Source organism: Haliaeetus albicilla, chromosome 11 (genome assembly GCF_947461875.1).
Source record: "Haliaeetus albicilla chromosome 11, bHalAlb1.1, whole genome shotgun sequence".
Lineage (NCBI taxonomy): Eukaryota > Metazoa > Chordata > Aves > Accipitriformes > Accipitridae > Haliaeetus > Haliaeetus albicilla.
Window position 1 is genome coordinate 1,716,091 of NC_091493.1, and position 20,333 is coordinate 1,736,423.

Below are 20,333 nucleotides of genomic sequence, written 5' to 3' on the forward strand. Positions count from 1 at the left end.
TTTCATTAACGTAATAAAAATTGGATTCCTGCCTTTATTGCTGTTTCTGCCTGAGTTCCTGCCTTAATTTTTTTTTTTAACTTAAATTGCATAACTCCTTACTTCATATCCATAATAGTACCTTAAGGCCCATATACATATTCTTTCCAGGACACAGTATTCTGACTCTAAATTTTGACATTGCTTCAACCACATGAATTGTATAATATTAGCGAAGATGAAGAGTATATTTAACCAAATATTAGAATTTAGAATTTGCTAAAATGCTATTAAGGATAGCTTACATGAGAGGCTGTTCAGAAACCTGAAGTTACTATTTAAATACAGAAGCTAAACACAGGGTTTAGAGGGTAACTTTCAGGTGAGCTAATATTAATTGGCTTACTATCCATTTCAGCTTAGGTTTTGTCATTTTGTGAGGACTTGAAACTAAGCCTGAAAACCAGCCATTGATTGCTAGAGTGTCCAACCAAGTGTTGTATCAGTTTATTGGTCTAGCCAAATCGGTGTAATTATACCAAATTACTACTAAACTTTCTGTGGTACAAGCCTTTAGATTTCAGTCCTGCTTTGAACTCAAGGGAGACTTTCATCTCCTTAGGCAAATTCATTAAAAATTGAATCCTTAGATCTGATTCTAAATGCTAACGTCCCTTATCTGTTCATTCATTTCTTTGGTCTCCCACCACCACCCCACGCACACACTTTCTTCCTCTGCCCCCCTCACAAGAGTGGGGAAAAATAGCTATAAATATGGATAGGGTCTTTAGGCGTCAGGGGTTTTTTATGACTTCCTGGGTTTTTTCCATTGTCTGTGCCTGTGCTTCATTAGGATATTCCTCATATCTGTCAAAGTAGGGTTTAATTGCTGTAAATCTTATGCTTCTTATTTTTAATGTTTTTGAACAGCTGTTACAACAAATTTTTTTATTATTATTTTATAGGCAAATTTAGAAAACAAACCAGTAAATGGCCGCAGACCAGAACTCATGGAATGCAGTATATGTGGTCATGGTGAAAAATACAGGGTGAAAACAAACCAAACAGTACCCATTGAAAATGTGCAGTCTAAGGAGAAAGAAAGAATGACAGGCTTAGAAGCAGAGAAGTGGGCACATAACGAGAAGCCATCTTTTGGTGTCCATGTCAACGGAGATATCCATGGAACTGTGACAGGCAACGAACACTTGAAAAACGCTGAAGACAGTGAAAGAGCAGTCTCTCCCAGTCAGTTAGCTGAGCCAAAAAAATCATTTGCACAGACCATCAAAAATGGCATAAAACCCCTACATTATTCACCACCGGAAGCAGTTGCTTCACTGAAAAAAGTATCCATAGAGGAAAGGACGGATTTGACAAGCAACTCCCATATGCAATGGATGAAGGGTACCAATCTGAATAACATAGTAAACACTCTGACGACTGGCATTGGCTGTGTTCACCCAGAAGAACAAGGAAATGTTTTAATGAAAGAGGAAAACTGCACTTGCAGCATCTTTGAGGATGCTGGTAAGTCAGTTTTGCAGGCGGGTTCCATTTCAGATCTGCAAGAAAGCTTGTGTTGTCCTCCACTGCCTGAAGAGGAAGTGCACATAGGGAAGGATGGCTTTAAAGTACCTAACACAGAGACACAGCATGAAGATTCTTCACTGCAGCCGACTTTCTTGTCCCTGATTAAAACCAGAAATTTAACTGTAGAGCAGGTTGTAGCTATTGAAGCTTTAACACAGTTATCCGAAGCCCCTTTAGAAACAACTTCACCAGCTAAAACTGAAAGTACTGAACATACAGAAGAAACAACTTCCAACTTGCTCCATAGTTATAAAAGGGATATCTCATCCTCCCTCACATCTTCTGCATTAAAAGAAATTAAAGACACTTACTTACAGAATGAGCAACAGCTCTTGGCTCACTGCGGTCACTCACAGAAGCAGCTCCCTAATAAGGCAGTGTTATACAATGGCCAAAGTTCAATTTCTGAATTGCATGATAAACCTGCCAATCTGGCTGGCGAGATGTATAAATTACAGTTATCCTCAAGAGATACCAAAATTTTATCTGACTTTACATCAAATGCAAAGTCATTTTCAGGATATACTACCAAGAAAAATTATACTCATGATCCAGTCGCCCTTGCACGCTATTGCAGTGCTTCACGTAATGTCCAGCAAACAAGTAACAACTTGGAAACTCTTGGCCAGTTAGAACAAAAGCCAACCTGTAAAGATTTGAACTTGGAAGCTAGTTCTTTGATTAAAGAAGGAGGAATTCACAGCCAGGATGAAGAGGATGTAGCTACACAACTAACCCAACTTGCAGCACTAATTGAATCAAACCAGACAAATCCAGAGCAGAAGAATGACATAAAGGCATCACTGCTTAATCTAATATCACACGAGAGGCAGCCAAAATATAACCAAGATGTGTTGCAGAAAAAAGAGTCTGTATTTTTTAGGCATAATTATAGTTCCTTAATGTTAAAGCAAAAACAGCCAACAAATAAAAAAGGAAATGCTGTACCATGGAAACCAAGACACAAAAAGAAGCCTCAAGAAGCACGCTATCAACAAAATAATCAAAACCAGCTAGAGCTGTTGTCATGCCAGCATAGTGAGTTACAGGACATTTGGATATCATCAAAACTGCACAAGCTTGGTCAAACCATGCCACAGGACTCCAGAATAGCTCCATCTGAAAAAAAATCTCCAAGAACCAAAGTACAGAGAGCACTGAATCAAAATACTTTAGCATCACAAGAAAAAACTAGATTATTTCTCCCACAAACACAGATAAAATTCCATAGATGTTTACCTGAGGTACCGCAAGAGAAAAAAAAAGACAGGTTGTTTGGCTGTGAAGTGGTGAATGAGCAAATCAAAACTGCAGGCTCCAGTGACCCACTAGGCATTGATCCACTGAAAAATGAAGTTGTTGCACGTAACCAGTATAGCGAGCTGTCCTCCCGTAATCCTCTGGCTGTTTCACAGTTGAAAACAGCATCCTTATTGAACAGACCAAGTGAAAACCTACAGATGTTTACAGAACAATGTAATTCTCAGGTACAGCAAACAGCGAATGTCAGTCAGACGCATCCTTTGCCTCAAACTTTTAATCAGTCTAACCTGAGAGCTAACGAAATGCGTAGTGAAGACAAAACCTATGTTCAGCAGGGTGCTGTCGAACAACAAGTAGATCCGAAGTCACAGGTGCTGCCTGTTCCCTGTGGTGGGGCCCAGGTACCAGGTTCTGTCGAAGCTCTCAGGAATATGGAGTGTGCGGGCGAAGTGACCGTTCTGACGTCAACCAGTTTGGGTACTGACCACCCACAGAGCACAGGCGACTCAGGGTGTTCTCCAGCAAAAAACACGCTCAGCAGTTTCCTTGAATCACCTATGAAGTTTCTTGATACCCCTACAAAAAATTTAATAGATACACCTACAAAAAAAGGACAATCTGAATTGCCAACTTGTGACTGTGTTGGTAAGTCTTTTTGCGAACTTTTGCCTGTACCTCTCAGATGGAGGTGTGTTTATGTTGCTTCCTTTAACGTGAGGAAGTGTACTTGATCCTTGGCTATTGCAAAAGGATCAGTGTTTCACCGTTAGGAAATGGGAGGAAATAATCTTTTCCCTTTCTGTAACTTTTGCCTGGCGTTCTTTGGGCCTGCAAAGCACAGCAGAATTGAGTATTTTTGGTATTGCAACTGGCAGGTTTAAATTCTCTACTTAATTAAAACCTAGGAGGAAAAGGAGTTTTTCTATTTGTTGTTTTGTCGTTGCTGACTTGTGCTCTATGTGAATTTATCTGCAGCATATCAGATTCTGATTTTTATGGTCTAGAACTAGTTTTTGCCTGAGATGGGCTGAGCAAAAATTATCCAGTATGTTGTCATTGTTGCCGAAATGCTGTTAGATAGGCGGCAGGGTATAGTTGTGGGCTGTCTTGTTACTGTCACTGTTAGTCCAGATGACCGATGTCAGTTTGCCTCAAAGAGTCCATGTCAAAGGCCTCTTATTGCAGAAAGGACAGGTAAGGTGGAGTTCAGGTGAGGCCACATACATAATCATTTGTGTTGCAGGATGAGATGTCAGACTGAACTCAGTATTGAGGATTTTGCAAATACAGCTTGATTGATGGTGTTAGACATGCTGTGTTTTCAGACTATCAGAGCGCACAGATGGAAAAACAAGTCAGAGACTTAACAACAAATTGTAGTCAGGCAGATTGTTTCATCTTTGCTTTAATGTTCTGGATCAACAGAGTGCTAGTTAAGAAGCCTGGATTATGTTCTCTTTTCTGTAGTTGATGACTATCAGTTATTTTTTTTTCCTTAATTCTCCTTTGTCTAAAATGAATTAATAATGTTTTCTTCTCAACAAGGATATGGGGAAGCTTACTTAGTCAATACATGCTAGCTCCTGTAATGAAGATTTGTAAAGAGTGCAAAATATTACTATATTAAGATTACTTTATAACATAAAGAAAAAATACTAGCAGATTAATAGGAGAAAACAAGTATAAAATAGTTTTGATGCTTCTGCGGAGAAAAATCTGTCATAGTCTTTATTCATTACGTTTCAGGGACAGATTTTAGGTATTGTAGTTTAATTTGGAAGATGTTTCTTTAAACCATTTCTAAGCTTACTTGTAATGGTGTAAATAAATTTTGTATGTGCCAACTTAGTTTTTTCAACCTGCTTACAGAGCAAATTATAGAGAAAGATGAAGGCCCATATTACACACACCTCGGGACAGGACCAAGTGTTGCTGCTGTGAGAGAAATAATGGAGAACAGGTGAGGAACATTCAGCATTTAATGCCCACGGTATTTTTAACTGTCTAAACAGGAAAGAAGAGGAGCTGTGAGAAATCAGATGCTATTTTTTTCTAAACTTTTTGCGGTACTCATTTGTAAAGTGTTTTTCTGTTCAGATGTGCACGAGGTGAGCACTAGCATTTCAGTTCCAAACTCATGTGCCTCTTCTGAGCTCTTGCAACTTTAGGGTTGAATTTCAAGTGCAGTGTGCTCTTAGGTGCCATTGAAGTCAATAGGAATGACAGAGGTGAGCAGCTGGCAGAATTAGGTTTTCTAGTGTCCTGCATATGAAAAAGCTGTGGCAAACGGGACAGAAAGGTCACATTTAGTGACTAAGTGTACTAGGATTTACATGCAGGTAACATTTTTTTCCCCCAGATAATGTTTCCTTAGCAGCAGAAGCTTGTTATCAGAAGAGAGATGTCAAAAATCACTCTCGCAAATAGGATTTTAAATTCAAAAGTATTTTTTGACATTATAAACATTTTGCTTTTCTTCCATTCTCGGTAAAAATAAATGTTATTCTTGTTTTATTGAAAATGTTTCCTGTTTTAAAGTGGTCCACAGCAGTTTGTTTTACTCATGAACTTTTTTAAATGCAGGTATGGAGCAAAAGGAAGCGCTGTAAGAATAGAGGTAGTGGTTTATACAGGAAAGGAAGGAAAAAGCTCTCAGGGGTGTCCAATTGCCAAGTGGGTAAGTTTTTATGTTACAGCAGTAAAATTGCTTTGCGTGGCCTTTAAATATAAAATTATGTGTAGTCCTTGAGCTTAAATATAATCTGATCTTTAACTAAGATCTGGTTTTTCATTTAATTGATCTACAAGTCTGCCTGAATGATGAAGCTAAGGAAAACAATTATTTTTTTTTTATTTTATTTAAGGTGTGGTGCTATATGTTATGCAGTGGTTTGAATGAGTGTGAAAGAGAGGTGCTTAACAGAGCTAGCAGAGATGACCCAATCAAGGGTAAGAAGACCCTGATAGTGTCCAAAAGTTGGACTGTCTGCTGAAATATGCTATTGGGAAGTGTGAAAGAGAGAAAAGACGGGATAGTTGCTTGGGAGAGTTGGAAAACTATCCAGTAACATTTCTTAAAACCCTTCCCAGTTGTATGAACACCTGAAGAAAAGAGAGTGTGTGAGATGAGGAAGTTCAATCTCATATGCCATGGAGTTCATTACTATTTTTGAGGAACTGAAGTCAGTATTTGGAAATGTAAATGTTATGGTGATAGTTTTCACCAAAGTCTTGTCTCACATTGCTTCATAGGAGCCAGGAAATGAGGTAACAGGCACAAGCTCCAGGAGAGAGCTTGGAAAGAATTGATTGTCCTTAATCTTTGCTGAAACCACCGAGGGAGGTAAAAAGTAGAATGGAAATCTTGTAAACTGAGTTTTGGAAAATAATAAAAGAACTTGGTTGTTAAAAGAAAAAAAAATTATTGCTGTATTTAGGAATTTCGGACTAAAAAAAAAAAAAAGAAGATAACTGTACAGTTGGTAGACTAGTGTTTGTAACTACATGACAAAAATAATGACATTACATATTGTATGTGAATGGTATTGCATGCTAAACATTTACTGCTTGTGTTTGGGACAGTCAAAATGTGTTTTGCATACTCAATACATAAACTGTTTTTCAGAAAGGAATCCCATATGTGCATGTTGCTTCAGATAATATTTAATAATGAATCAGCATCCAAGAAAAAAAATGGTAAAACTAATTTAATAAACAACTGACCCAAAAAGAATGGAATGATTTTTCTCAGTGTTTCAACTAAATAAAAGACTCAGTTTTAACAGAGGACAGGAGTTTAAAATCTTGTCTTAGAAACGGTTGTGAGCAATTGAAAGGAAGAGGGCATTTAAAACTGACTCTTAATGTTCATTTTTCTGTTGCCAGTATCAACATACTGTCTTTTATGTAAAACAGAAATGATAGATTTTATTGTATATGTGCATGGCTGTAGGTGTCCAACATGTGTGTACAATATGACAGAAAGCACTCGGATGCATACAGAAAAGGCGGTTTTAAGGTATGGGGACGTGCTCTCCAGTTAGTTAATTTTCACATTTCTCTGTGTAAAGTGTTTGCGAGAGTAAGCTTTAATGTTCATTTAACTTAAGTTCCAATCTTGTTTTATGCAGCAGTGACTTTTTTTGTGTGCAAGTTCAGACCTAAAGAGGATGAATGCTTTTCCAAGTCTGCTGTTACTGTGTAACTGTTTATTACAAGAGAGGGAGGAAATCACTGAAATCTCCTCTGTAGAACTCTTTCATCCTGTATAAAATCCACATTTCGGGGTTGGTATTCTTAATGTGTTGCATTAACTTTTCATTGGCAATGCTAATATTAATCCTTATAATGGAGCATATTTGGGTTTTGGCTATGACCAAAGAAACATAATTGTGAAATTTGTTTGAAAGCATATGGAAAAAGTTTGCTGTGCTCTCTGATAATTGCAGTCACAAGGTTCTGTCAGCTGCACAGAGACTTTCACTTACTCATATACAGTGTAGTTTTGGACAGACTCTTTTCTGCTCTGCAGATGGACAAGCTATTGCCCTTAGGGCTCCTGAGAGACTTGCTGGTGAGAGCACCATGATGGAGCTCTGCTGAAGCAAATATGATAAGAAAAAATTGAATGTATGTGTTGATCATATTGAACTATTTTTCCCAATTAATTTTCCCTATTTCCCTAGATAATTTTGTCTTATTGGTTCATTAGAAACATTTTAAGACTAAAGGAGGCTTTCTAAAATACCTGTATTCATACATTCTTCTGTTAGTGACTGCATTTTGTAATACTGATTCCCTCCTAAATTGTTTTCGCTTAAGTGGCTCCATTTCTCTTAATGTGCCTGGTGTGTTAAACATTTACTGAGACAGACTCCTTTCCCCAAAAGGAGCCGATAGTTTCTTCCTTAGATTTCAGGTTACCATAAACTTGCAGAATCTTTTCTCTTTCAGTCTTCTTTTGAGAAGAAATAAACATCTGTCTCCTCTGTATATTTCTGACATATAATATTTCAGGGTGATACTTCGTCCCTCTGGATGTGGACAAGAATGCTCTTATTAGCTGAACCTAAATATTTTCAGTAAATACTACCTAGAGTTTGAAACCTTTTGACAGTTGTATGTGTAAGCATTAGACTGACACCCACATAAGCAAACTGCACAGTGAAGATGAGTTCGCTATTGTTTTCACTACATGCGGTGGCAAGGAGACTGCTTGACCTCTGATTTTTTTTCATCAGAAATTGTATCGTCTCATTTTTATGTCAAAATAGAATTAATAGTGTTGCACCAGAGATTTCGGATGTGTGGATATCTGTGTAGGTGATAACTATGTGATTAGAAAATAACTTACCGTTCTGTGACATATGCTGGGGTAAATGTACTCTTCTTTCTTTTCTGTTTGGATTTATTTAACTTTTTTGCTTTGTCCAAGTTCATCATACTTCTTCATAGTAAGTTAATAACAAAAAAGTTCCATGTTACTGTGCATCCCCTATAACCAGCCAGTGACAAGTGACTTGACTCATATCAGTCCCATTGTTTTATCAGTGCTTTAGGTGGTAACAGGTGTGTTGTGTGGTTTGGGTTTTTTTCTGCTCTCAGTATGTCTGATGGTGAATTACAATGACCTCAGTTTATGTGAAACAGTTTATGAATTTTTTAGTTGTCCATGAGTAACTCACTGTAGGCATCATCCTGCTGCACTGAAGTCAAAGATACATGTCACTGACCTCAGAGGAGGTCAGCTTCGGGTCTTAATGTTTCCTGGATTAAACCCATTTCCTCTGAGTTACTTCTCCTGGTTTCAGTGGTTGTTGCTTTAGATCAACTAAGCTATCATTGCTATCTGTTGTCTTTATTCAGAGTTGCAATGTAATTGTTAAGGCTCCAGCTCTGAATAAAGATGAGAGATAAGCAATAAAAATGGCCAGGTCAGGGTGGAGGTCCTTCTTGCCAATGTCCTGTCTCCAGCACTGACTGATAGCAGAAGGGTGTAAGAGCAGGGCAGTTGCCTCCCAGAAGACTCGCTTTTCCAGTAATTCATAGCTCTGTGGTTCCCTGAGCTGGAGGCGGTGTCTGTGTTCAGTTGCCTTTCATAAATGTTGACATCTTTATTTCTCCTTTTCCTTCCTCTTCTCGTATGCTAGGAGTTAAAATGTTGGCATAATGTTTTCAGCCTTGTGTTCTATTCCCAGTAATTCCTAGCAGTTGTTCTTGCTTTTTCTCCCTTGCAGAACAGTGATTTGGTATTTTCATAGCGCTTTCTATCATTACGCCACATTCTCATTCCTGCATGGTAATGGCCAAGTCAGAGTCCATCTCTATCTAAAAATAGAATTGTTTTCACCATGTGCATTAAATATGAACATCTACAGTGAATTTTATCTGCCATTTTACTGCCCATTCAGCAGTATGGACAACTCCTTCATTTGTTTGCAGATTGTGCTTGTCTTCACTACTCTGAATTGCTTAGTGTCATCAACAAATGTCATCCTTTTATTTACCCTTAACAAACATGCTGAAGAGCACAGGCTTGAACATAGTTCTACAGAGCTCCCATTGGGGACATACCAACCTTTGTTTTGTGTCTTTTCACTAATTATTCATGTGTGGTCTTTTGATTTGTCCCAAGACACATGAGGGTTTTTTTTTAAGAGCCTTTACTAAGGGACCTTACTGAAGGGCTTCTGGAAATCTAGAAAGACCTGCAGTATGACTGAGCTGTGACTTCACTTCAGAAAAGTTTATTTGACTTCTCCCTGTGCATCACACTTTTCTGTGTGATCACTACTTTGCCCCACACAGATACCAGGCTAATGTGACCACCGAATCAACATATTTCTTCTAGGGTCTTTTTACAGAGTGGTATCCTCTTGGTAATCTTCAGGCCCTCTGGTACTATTGTATTATAAATCAAGACAACGCACATCACATTTAATGATTCAGTTGTTTCATCCTTGAGTTTCTTTGGTGGATATCATCTGAACTTGGCAAATTGCTATTGTTTGGTAGGGGGGACGGTTGTTTGGTTTTGGGGTTTTTTGTCACTATTGTCCTCTAACCACTTTTGTCAGGGATTTAACTTCAGAAAAAAATCCTTGGTTGTCCCCCGTGAAGGTTTCTGACATAGGAATCTTCCCAGACTACTTGTTTGTGAACACAGCATAAGTGGGTTTTGCATCTTGAACCTTATCTTCTCTGAGCACCTTTTTTTTTTTTTTTTTTTGTATAAGCACTTGGATTATCTGTTGACCTTTCAGATTCTGTTAGCCTGCTGGTGGCCCTAATTTGTTGGAAGATATAGTATTATGGGGCTTTTGTGCCTTTTGCAAGTAGTTTCTCAAACTCTTTCGCTTCTGTACAGTCTGCCTTTTGGGGGTTTTATATTTATAACCAGACAGATCTTTATTATCTTTTCTGTAGTGCTGGTTGTTTATTAGTAGGATATATAAATAATAAAAAAATAGAGGTGGATTAAAAATGGATGAAAACCCCAATTACAAATACTTTTAAAATATAGTTAAATTTGAAAATACAGTCCTGTACAGGCCTGAACATAATATTAGCCACTGAAATGAATCCATTTTTTAAAAGTAATGCTTAGATAACCCACTGTTGTAATCAAGATTTTATAGGTCATTGAACTGATAGGAATTTGTAGCTAAATGCCAGAAACTACAATTTGTTGAGTGCTGAATGAGCTTACTAACAATAGATTCTTTTACAGATGCAGAGAAGATGATTTTTTTCAGTTTGCTAGTTTAGCTTGAGTTGAGAAAGTGATTGAAATTGGGAATTGAAAAAGCAAGAAAACTGAGAAGTTACTCCAGTTTTCTAGGCTCTCTACGTATGAGTTATTGTTAGTATTAGAAGAGATGCGTAATTTATTAAAGAACATGAACTGACGAATGAGCCAGGTACTTTGCTCTGCAGTGGATGATCATTACTAATCAACCCAGCTGTCAAGAGGTCCACTTTATCAGGAAGTCAAGAACATGTAAGCAGACTCTCTGATGCTTATTTTCTGTTTCTGCCGCTTGGCAGTGAAATCGTCAGGAGGTCTGGTACAGCACTGCTAGCTAGGGGATAGTGAAGCTGTCATGCTATTTGGAACATGATAGAGTGAGGATTTTTTGAAATATATTTGAAAAGGGCTTTAAAGTAAATATTTGCTGGACTGACTGTCCCCTGGCCACAGGTTTAAGTGGAATGTGCAGCTCCATTCTGCTTTGAACACCTTACTGTACTTCAAGGTTTTATTTCATTTATTAAACCGTCTTTATGATTAAATGATGTTCTCCATAGGAGAAGTCTAGAAGGAAATTAATTTCAGCACATGGAGAAGGTGGTTGGTGGGGGGTTTTGTCTTGTTCACCTTTTTGGACCACGTTGTATTAGAGCATCACTTTCTTGCCATAATGTTGTAATACATTAAGTTAGTGTGTGTAGCAGGTACTATAGCTGTGCAGGCACTATTTTTCCTGCTTGCTAGGAGACATACCTTCTAAATACAGAATTAGAGGAGTTAGAGAAAATTATTTTGGATGAAAATGTTTGTAACATTATCCAAAGTAAAGCCGTTCTTTGTTAAGTGCTGTGATGCTTTGAGACTCAAAATTATTAGAAACTTTTACATGGTTTCTGAAGTAAATAAAAGTGTTTTAATATTGTTTAATATGAAGAACTACTGAAATATTTTAATAGAGTAGACATGAAACAATAAAACTATGTTAAGGTAAAGTTAAGTATTATAAAAGAGCAAGCATTTAAGTTGCCATTATCACTACTTTAATTAAAACAAATGGGTTGCCTGAACAAACTGAGAGAGTAGATTCTTATTGTCATCTATAACATACAAAGTGCAGTTTACCATAGCCTGCAATATAACAGAAAGGGAAATTTGAGGGAGTAAGGAGGGTAAGAGGGCACTGGGAGTTGAGGCTTGAATTTTGTCCTCATTTCTGCAGTATTGGTTGCATGATTATAGAGGAATCACTTAACCTATGTATGCTGCAGTCTGCTCATTTGTAAACAGTACGATACTGCTTCCAGTAGTAACTTGAAAAAAGGTGTTTGCAGATAATTGCAGATATCACACTTCAGTGATATTCCTGTAAAAATAGCTAAGTAACTCCATAGTATTGGGATTGACAGTAACTGTTCTGTGCTGATTCTTTCGATATAGTTTGCTAGTACTCAAGAAGAGAGAATTTAGGGAAGTGGAACATATTTCTGTTTTAATATCTCTTAGATATGCTGAGAATAAAAGGATATAACATTGTCCAGTAAGAAAAGAGTTTAATGTGGTGTAATGTGTGTGTAGGGGTGACTTAGGAAAAAGGAGGGCAGACTCGCTTCTGTGGCAAACAAGGACATTTCTCCTGCTGTCTGTTACACAGCATCACCTGCTAAAACAGCAGCAGGTTTTAACAGCACCGTGCTCTCACTTTGCGCTGGTGTAGGTTATTATGGAATTGTAGCTTGGCAGAGAATCTTGTGCTGTGCAGAGAGGACTCCATGCACGCACAGACTTTGCAGAGAGGCAAAATCTGCAGGTTAGAAAACTTGGAGCCAAACTGTTACAAATGAGTCACCTAATTCAGGAAATTACAGTGAACAGTTAGGCTATGTTCTCACTTTAAAATCAACTTCTGATATCCTGCAAAGGAGACATAGCTATTTTACTGAAGAAATTCAGAGTGCTGGAGGGACTATTGCAGTGGAACTATGTGGAGATGGAATAAACACAAAAAGGACCTTTTTGTTGGTTCCATTATTTTTTTCATCAAGTAATTTATAGCAGTGGGTTTAACTCGCAATTAAAATTTTGTACTATTTGCTAGTGGTGTCTGGTTTATATCATGTTAAAGTTAACGCAGCTATTCTGGTGATTGGAAAGTAATTTCTCATCCATGTGGTAATTCAGCATCTGGTATGCTAAGCTTCTGCAGTCTGAGTCTTAGCTACTTACATAAGTCATGTACGTGCTAGTTTAGATAGACTGGCTTACGTTTAAGGACATCAAGTAATTTTTATTCACAGTGTACTTATTCCCTGTTCTAGAGCTTCTGCCAAGGGTTGAGACAGTTGCTTCAGCAATCTAGAAGAAATAATTCAAGTAGAACTCGAGCATTTGGACAGCCGAAGCAGATTTTATTGATAGTATAACTTTACTGATGCTGCTCAATACATTCAGAAATGATTTGAAATATGTGGGAGACCCTGTGGTGACAAACTGATGATACAAAGTTGTTCAGGATAATGAAGAGGAGGGACAGGTACTATGAAGAGCAGGACGGACTTGTGATCCAGAACGAATGGCCACTAAAAAATGATAGATAAAACTCACTTGATAAGGTTACACAAAAAGCACAGTGTTGTAGTTTCATATACACAACGATGCATGCTAGGTTGAGTGTTACTGCTTGGGTCTAATAGTTCATTAGACATCAGCTTCGGTGTTCAGTAGTGATGAAAACAGCAAAAGAAACTGGTGAGAATTACTGGGGAGGAATAAAGAAAACATGAAACGTAATTATGCCTTGGTGAGAAAGCATGCTGCACCCCCATCTTGAATACTGTCCGGTTCTGGTCCCCCAACTCAAGAAAGCACAGCAGAACTGGGAAAGACAGGTAGAGGTACACTCATCAGGCTGGCAGAGAGGGAAGGGGAGAAAGCAGGGGTCTCTAAAGCCTTTGGTGGCATGGAGAGCTGAATAGCAATCTATTACTCACAGTCTCATCCTATATCAAAACTACAGAGCACTAGCAGGGGGCGAGCTCAGGACAAAGAAAAGGTAACATTTCTTCTTTCACATAGTCTGGAATTAATTTTTGCCCAGGGATGTAGCAGATGGTAAAATACTGCATAGATTTAGAAGTGAGTGGACAAATGCACAGAAGGCAAATCCTTCAAAAGCTGGGAGAGAGCACGTCCCCCGTGGGAGCTGCTGGCAAGTGGCTGGAAGGTGCCTGGTGGTTGTTGAGAAGCATCTCTGCATCTGAGTGCCTTCCTGACTACTCATCCCGAGGCAATTGCTCTTAGTCACTCTAAGGATCAGGATAAGGCTGGACAGTGCACTTCTCTGACCTCGTCTTGTTGTATTCTTTAATTCTTAGCTTCCCTTTCTGTTTCTTCGCTATCCTTGTATGTGAGGGAGTGAAGAACTAACTTTTCCTCTTGTTTATCCCATAACTTGTTGCTAAATTGCTGGAGCAAATTCTGCTGCATATGGCACCTCTTCAATAAATAGACTCTAGCTTTTGGCTCATGCTTTCTGTTAAGAAAATTGGGTAAACTTCTACCTTTGTGGCTTGTAGAAACAGAGGCTTATCTGTGGTATGTTGCCATAATAGCTGTTGATTGTATTTCTGTCCTAGCTGACTGGCTGTGGCTCACCTTGAAGGCTTGCTCATATTCTCAGATTCTGCCATTTGAGACTATCTGGGCTTGCTAATAAAATAAATTACTTGAATTGCTGCTGCCTTCTTATAGATATACACATGAACAAAGACACATGGGTAGCCATAATAACACAGAACAGCCATGGCACAGAAAGTGGTAGTGGTGGGTGCCTGACTCCAGCAGAGAAGGGATGTACAAAACTTGGGTTTGAAAATGATCAAAATAAATGAGCATCCTGCCGAAATCAGCAACCTACAAGGATGATACTTGTGGTATTGTATGTCCACATATGTGTGTGCATAAGAAAACTGTTTGGAAGTAGGTGTGTCCCATTTCAGTTTTTCCTTTTGTCCTAGATACGGTAATGTTCACAAACAGGTGAGGGAGTGGGTAGCGTGTAACTTCATGTCCAGTTATTGTGAGTGCAGAACGGGGCCGATAGGTATCAGTCAAGCATTATGGGGGAATTTGTTAGGTCTGTTGCTTTCCAGAAGTGCTGCGTTGCAGCTGAAACAGATAATTCATTTTTAATGAATTATCTTTTGATGGATACTTAGTACTGACGACAGCTAGTGCTTGCTGAAATGAGTTCAGGGGTAATCTGGCCCTACATACCTGCAAAAAGACCATATGACATTACTTTACAAACTTACTACAAGCTTGTTTTGTTCATTATATTATTTTTCTATGTGAGTCACTAAGAAGTCATGGTTATTTTTTGTGGAAGAGTAATTGCAGGGGAAAAGTTTTTCTCTTCCCATTTTAAAAACTTAGCTTTGAAGTTCCACCACTTAACAAATGTTTACTTTCTCATTCCTTTTAAATGCAGTAGGGACCAAAATTAAACAAACTGAGGTATTAAATTATTTACTGTATCACTGTTGTTAACTTACATCACAGAAATCATGAGTAGTACCAACAATTTTTGGACACAAGATTTGCCAGCTGATTTGTGTATTATTCACAGCCTGGGGAAACATTCACAACTTGCTCTATTTGTTGCATGTTTAACTTAATATTTGGTATCCCAGTGTTTCATAGGTAAACAGTAAGTACACTGGGAATTACGTTTGCAAACTTTCAATAGCAAATAAATACACATTTTAAATTATTGCATGAAGAATTGATTAATAAATTGCATTATTATCGTATTCTCTGTGGCTGTGACAGTATACTAATTCTGTTTGCCTTACTGAGGAGGACACAGACAAGTGCATGCTGAAAAGAATGAAGTAAACTAAAGTGTAGGCTGAGATTTCATATATGCTGCTTTCCTGATGATATCATTAAGGCAGTGTTGCTGTTCTATGAATTTAACAAGTGTGATGTTTCCATAAAGTAGATGGGGGTGCAGTTGGTTAAAACACTGTATGGTTTGGGGATGTTTAGTGGTGAAAAGATCTTGGAACGATCCCCAGTAATTTCAAGCTGCAGAAACTGGAATAGAAATAAAGAAACAAACTGGAGACAGCTAAAGAGTAATTCAAGAAGTGATCAGTCAACTAAAGCCTTATTAGGTCCATTGCTTAGAAAAACAGTAAGAAATCTGACCTGTAAGCACATCAAGCAAAATCTTGGTAAGGGGTACACAGCTTGTAGTACTAATTACTCAGATAACCACAAGTTTAGTAACAAAAGCAAAGGCAATCAGTTTTGCTTTTGCTTGATATATTTATACTTATAACACAATATACATATAACTTATTATAGAGTTCAAACATGTATTTGATGTAGTCAGGCACTGGAGAACAAATGACAAGTTGGAAATTAATGGACTTACATGAGTGTTAATGTAACTAAGAACTCACCAAGCCAAACTGCCACAATTGCAGTGGCTGTTTCCCCTACTAGAAAAATTGTTAAATCAAGAATGACATGGTGTTTCTGTTGGCTGGATTTATTCCATAGTTTTTAGCTGTCCTGCTCAAATGTGCTTTTCTGTATATTGAGCGTGGTATTGCTGTGGATTTATTATTATTACAAAAGAGAGGCTCTGTTTATTACTGCTTTGAGAATGTCAGCCATAGCACGTGAAGGGGCATCATCAGTTTATATGGGGAAAGCAATGTGGCTCCAGCTCTGTCTGCAGTGTCACTGGCTGCAGGCCTGGAGGAACCGTGATTGTTTCAGTGCAAGTTGTGCTCTTCTAAGACCATAACAGTCAGGTGAGAAAAGTGCCTTATCTCTGCTAACGAAAGGATGGGAGTACTCTGGCTGCAGTAGTCAGATGAGCATACGATGTAACCTCTTAAGAGCCACAGAAATTAAATTCAGACAACTAATAAATCTATTATCTACCTTTGTGGCCTGAAAGATGATGGATTGTAAAATGTTTTTGGGTCCAGTAAGAGTATTGCATTCTCTACTGCATGCATAATGAAGCAAACTCCAGCTATGTTTAACTCCAGGGAAGTGTGGTGTTAAAGGAAACTATAAATTTCCTTCCTGTCTGTTTGTCATTTTTCCTGGACTGTGTATTTCCAGTTTAGAACTATATGAGAACTCAGAAAGGGCAACCTGATGTACTGAGAAACTAAGAGGTACCAGATTTCTTTATTGAAGTTACGAAGTCTAGAAAAAGAAAAAAGAGTAAAAGCATCACCCTTCATGCTGAGTAACAAAATTAAATTCCTCTCCTTCTGACTTGAAGGAACTGTGCTGCCGCAGGAATGTAAAACTCACACTGACATGAATAACCTGTATTGTATATCAGCCATAATAGATTTTCTGTAAACCTCACTCAAATGTAAATGAGTTGCATTATTTTTCCTTCTTTATAAAAAATACTGTACTGGTTGGTCAGTCACAACCAAGACTCCTTTTGAGGAATGGTATCTTGGATGCATTTGCTTGTTTTCTCATGAAGTTTAAGGCTGATTGTAAGACTGTATGATTAACTTTAGAAGGGTGATACTTATTCTCTTGACACAAATTAACTTTAAGCTTGCTTCTTCCTGCTAAGCCTGCACAGATTCCCTCTGAAACTGTTCGTCCATTGAAAACCTTTTCATTTGCAGATTAATTGCAAGTGTACTTTGGTCCCTGCTTTTAATGAGTTCAAATAACTTAGGTATTCACAGCTGATCGGGCTAGGGGTCACACATGAATGACAGCTGCACATCTGGCCACAAAGAAGCTTTGACATCAGCCCAATAGGGAATCTGCATGAAAACTCAGATATTTGGAGGTATTGAAAGAGTAGGTGAAACTCCATTGCCTTCCAGCTTTTATAGTCCGTGACTAGTAACGTATGTATGGGAGTTCTGCTGATGGAGAGGGGGTGTTGGGTGGAAAGCCAGGGTGACCGACTGCTTGCCCTGAGCAAGTGTATGGCTACAGAGCTGGCAGAGAATATCTGCAAGGGCTTGCCGTCTGCACGCAGTGAGGAAGAGAGACTTGCTGGTCCCCATCCTATGTATGGCAGAGTGGAGGAAGAGGATTTAGCCTCTAGTGCCTGAGAAAGGTCCAGGCCTAATACGTTTGAAATTAACCTTTGTTGGAGGCCTCGTACAGGCTGTGCTGGCTAAAATACGTTTGAAGAATAGATAAACATATTTTCAAAGATTGTGTTCTTGTATTGCCTAGCTTTAATGTGGGAGTAGGGCTGCCTGGCTTTTTTTTTTTTTTTTCTTTTTTAGTTCAGTGGTATATTGTATGGTTCAATACTGTGTTAGTCTTTTTGTTTCATGGATAAAGTTGACAAAGGTTGCTTTGTATATCATACCATTTAGTAAAAAACTTCAGCACTCTGTTGTGTAGATTTTCTAGGGATATGTTCTGAAAAATCTCATTACTTCCTTCGATAAGAATGGAGTTTATTTTCATCACCTTCTTCTAATCTTACTTTGCAAGGTGGGAACCATTTTATGTACTGACGTGTCACTGTGGTAGCCATCCTAACCCACGTATACATGCGTTTTTGTGATGTGCTTTTATGTACCTGCATTCTGGGTTTTGGCAGTATGTTTTCAGTATTACTTTCAAGGTAACTGTTAGGTTTGCAGTGGATCTGTTGTCTCAGGATTATTATTTCCTTCTAGTAGTTATTTTTCTCTTAATCCATATTCTTTATTGTTTGTGTAGAACATCTAAAATATTCCTCCTCCTGTAAAATGTACTGCTATTTCTTCTACAGGTAAAAAGGCAACGCAAAATCATGTTCTATACCAGAGATCAGTGTGTGATGCTGTTCCAGTCCTGCTTGCTGAGGGACTCTCTGGGCAGCAGTATTTCTTACTCTTCAAGGCCTTATGTGTCCCAGAGAAGAGCAGTGCATTACATGTTTCCTACACTTATCTAAGAATAAACAAAATGATTCTTCCAGGTGATACGAAGAAGTAGCGATGAGGAAAAGTTGCTGTGCTTGGTACGTCAGCGTGCAGGACACCACTGTCAAACTGCTGTCATCGTGATTCTCATACTGGCCTGGGAAGGGATCCCTCATCTCCTGGCTGATACGCTGTACAAAGAACTGACGCAGAGTCTCAGAAAATATGGCTGTCCCACCAGCCGTAGATGTGCGTTAAATGAAGAGTAAGTTACTTTAATAGTAAATTATTGTTGTGTTGCCTTTTGAATGTTCTGCAATAAATAACTTAAGAATTCAATAGTTCAACTAATAAAATAACTATACAAAAGCTCATTTAAAACTACAAACCACTAGGTGTCATTTCAGTATAAAAAAACTTAGTTCCTGACTTTTCCTAGAGACCAGGCTGTAAGTGATAGTTGTACATGCTACACCCAGGGAAAGGGGTGGCAGTGAACTTCTGGCTTTGTGCATGCTGCCTGAAGACAGTCAGTGTGCCCTTTCCACACAGGGCCATGCTAAAGAGCTGCTAAGAAGGTGATATGTGACTTTTTTAAATAAATGAGAGATTGAACACTCAAAATTAGGATCTTCCTCTCTGTGCCTCTGAGAGGATTTAGTTTAATTGACTAGATAATATATTGCAACTCAGGCTCTGTAGCAGTGCTGCCTTTGTGCTGATTTTTTGTGTAGCCCACATTTAACAGACTCTAATAGCTGTACAGTGACCTGAATCTAATGCTTGTGCTCTTAAAGGGTTGGGCTGAGTAGAAGTGTTGCACTTTGAAAGTTGGATCAGTTTGGAGCTAATGGTATTGCCGCACATAACAAAATAATTATTGGATTTAGGGGTAACCTTTAGCAGCAGTGGTATTTTCTTGGATAAAAATTTTATCCAACTGGAGAAGTCAAAATCAAAGTAACATGGGTATTATTTATATAGCTGTAACTGAGTGTTATGAATTTATTTCCCAGAAGTGGGGCTCTGGGGAGTTGAGACTGTCTTTATGGGGGAAAAAGTCAGTCCTCTACATATTAATATTTCCTTAACAAAAAATACCCGGTTAAACCATATATTTTATAAATTCCTCTATTGTTATGCTATGTATTATAGGATTGACCTAAAAAAAAAGAGCTGTGTTGTCAGCTGACTTGATGTGTCTTTATTTCCTTTCATAGTCGTACTTGTGCATGTCAAGGACTTGATCCAGAAACTTGTGGAGCATCATTCTCATTTGGCTGTTCATGGAGTATGTATTTCAATGGCTGTAAGTTTGCCAGAAGCAAAAACCCCAGGAAATTTAGGCTTCTCACTGATGACCCTAAACAAGTAAGATTTATTTTATTTATTTTATTGTTTGTTTGTTTTTTTCCTCCAAATACTTACTCTGATGATTTTCAGAACTAGAAATGGAATCTACAGATATCCACCTCTTCTCTCTCACACGCGTATGCATAGCTTACCACACAGGCACCCAACTAAATGTTTTGTAAATGTAGTATTTATGATTTTTCCACTGTATGAAAACTTAGCGTTGTTTACTATGTATTTAAATACCCTAAAATTATCCTTAAATGCTTTTATGTATGGATATTTGGCTCCACTGTCTAACTCTGTATGAAATGTTAATTCTTTGTCAGTATAAAGTACAGCTAAAGGTTTTTTCTAAGGACCAAGCCTGCACCTCAGAGATTCAGTCCTTTTGCCTTGTCATAGAAAATGTTGTACCTTGGGTTGCACTGCTTTCACACTGCTGTCTGACTAGCTGACAACCTGGTCTT

At 38.2% G+C, this 20,333-nt stretch overlaps 1 protein-coding gene across 4 annotated transcripts in view; it reads left to right on the forward strand.

Annotated features, from left to right (window-relative positions):
• Nucleotides 1–20,333, forward strand: part of TET1 (tet methylcytosine dioxygenase 1) — an 80,441-nt gene that overhangs the window by 31,764 nt on the left and 28,344 nt on the right. For all 4 annotated transcript variants that reach the window (XM_069795768.1, XM_069795769.1, XM_069795770.1 and 1 more), the window contains 5 exons: nt 945–3,480; nt 4,705–4,795; nt 5,419–5,512; nt 18,567–18,775; nt 19,731–19,881. In XM_069795768.1, coding sequence (XP_069651869.1) covers nt 945–3,480; nt 4,705–4,795; nt 5,419–5,512; nt 18,567–18,775; nt 19,731–19,881 — 3,081 coding nt within the window. The remainder of the gene's footprint in view (nt 1–944; nt 3,481–4,704; nt 4,796–5,418; nt 5,513–18,566; nt 18,776–19,730; nt 19,882–20,333) is intronic.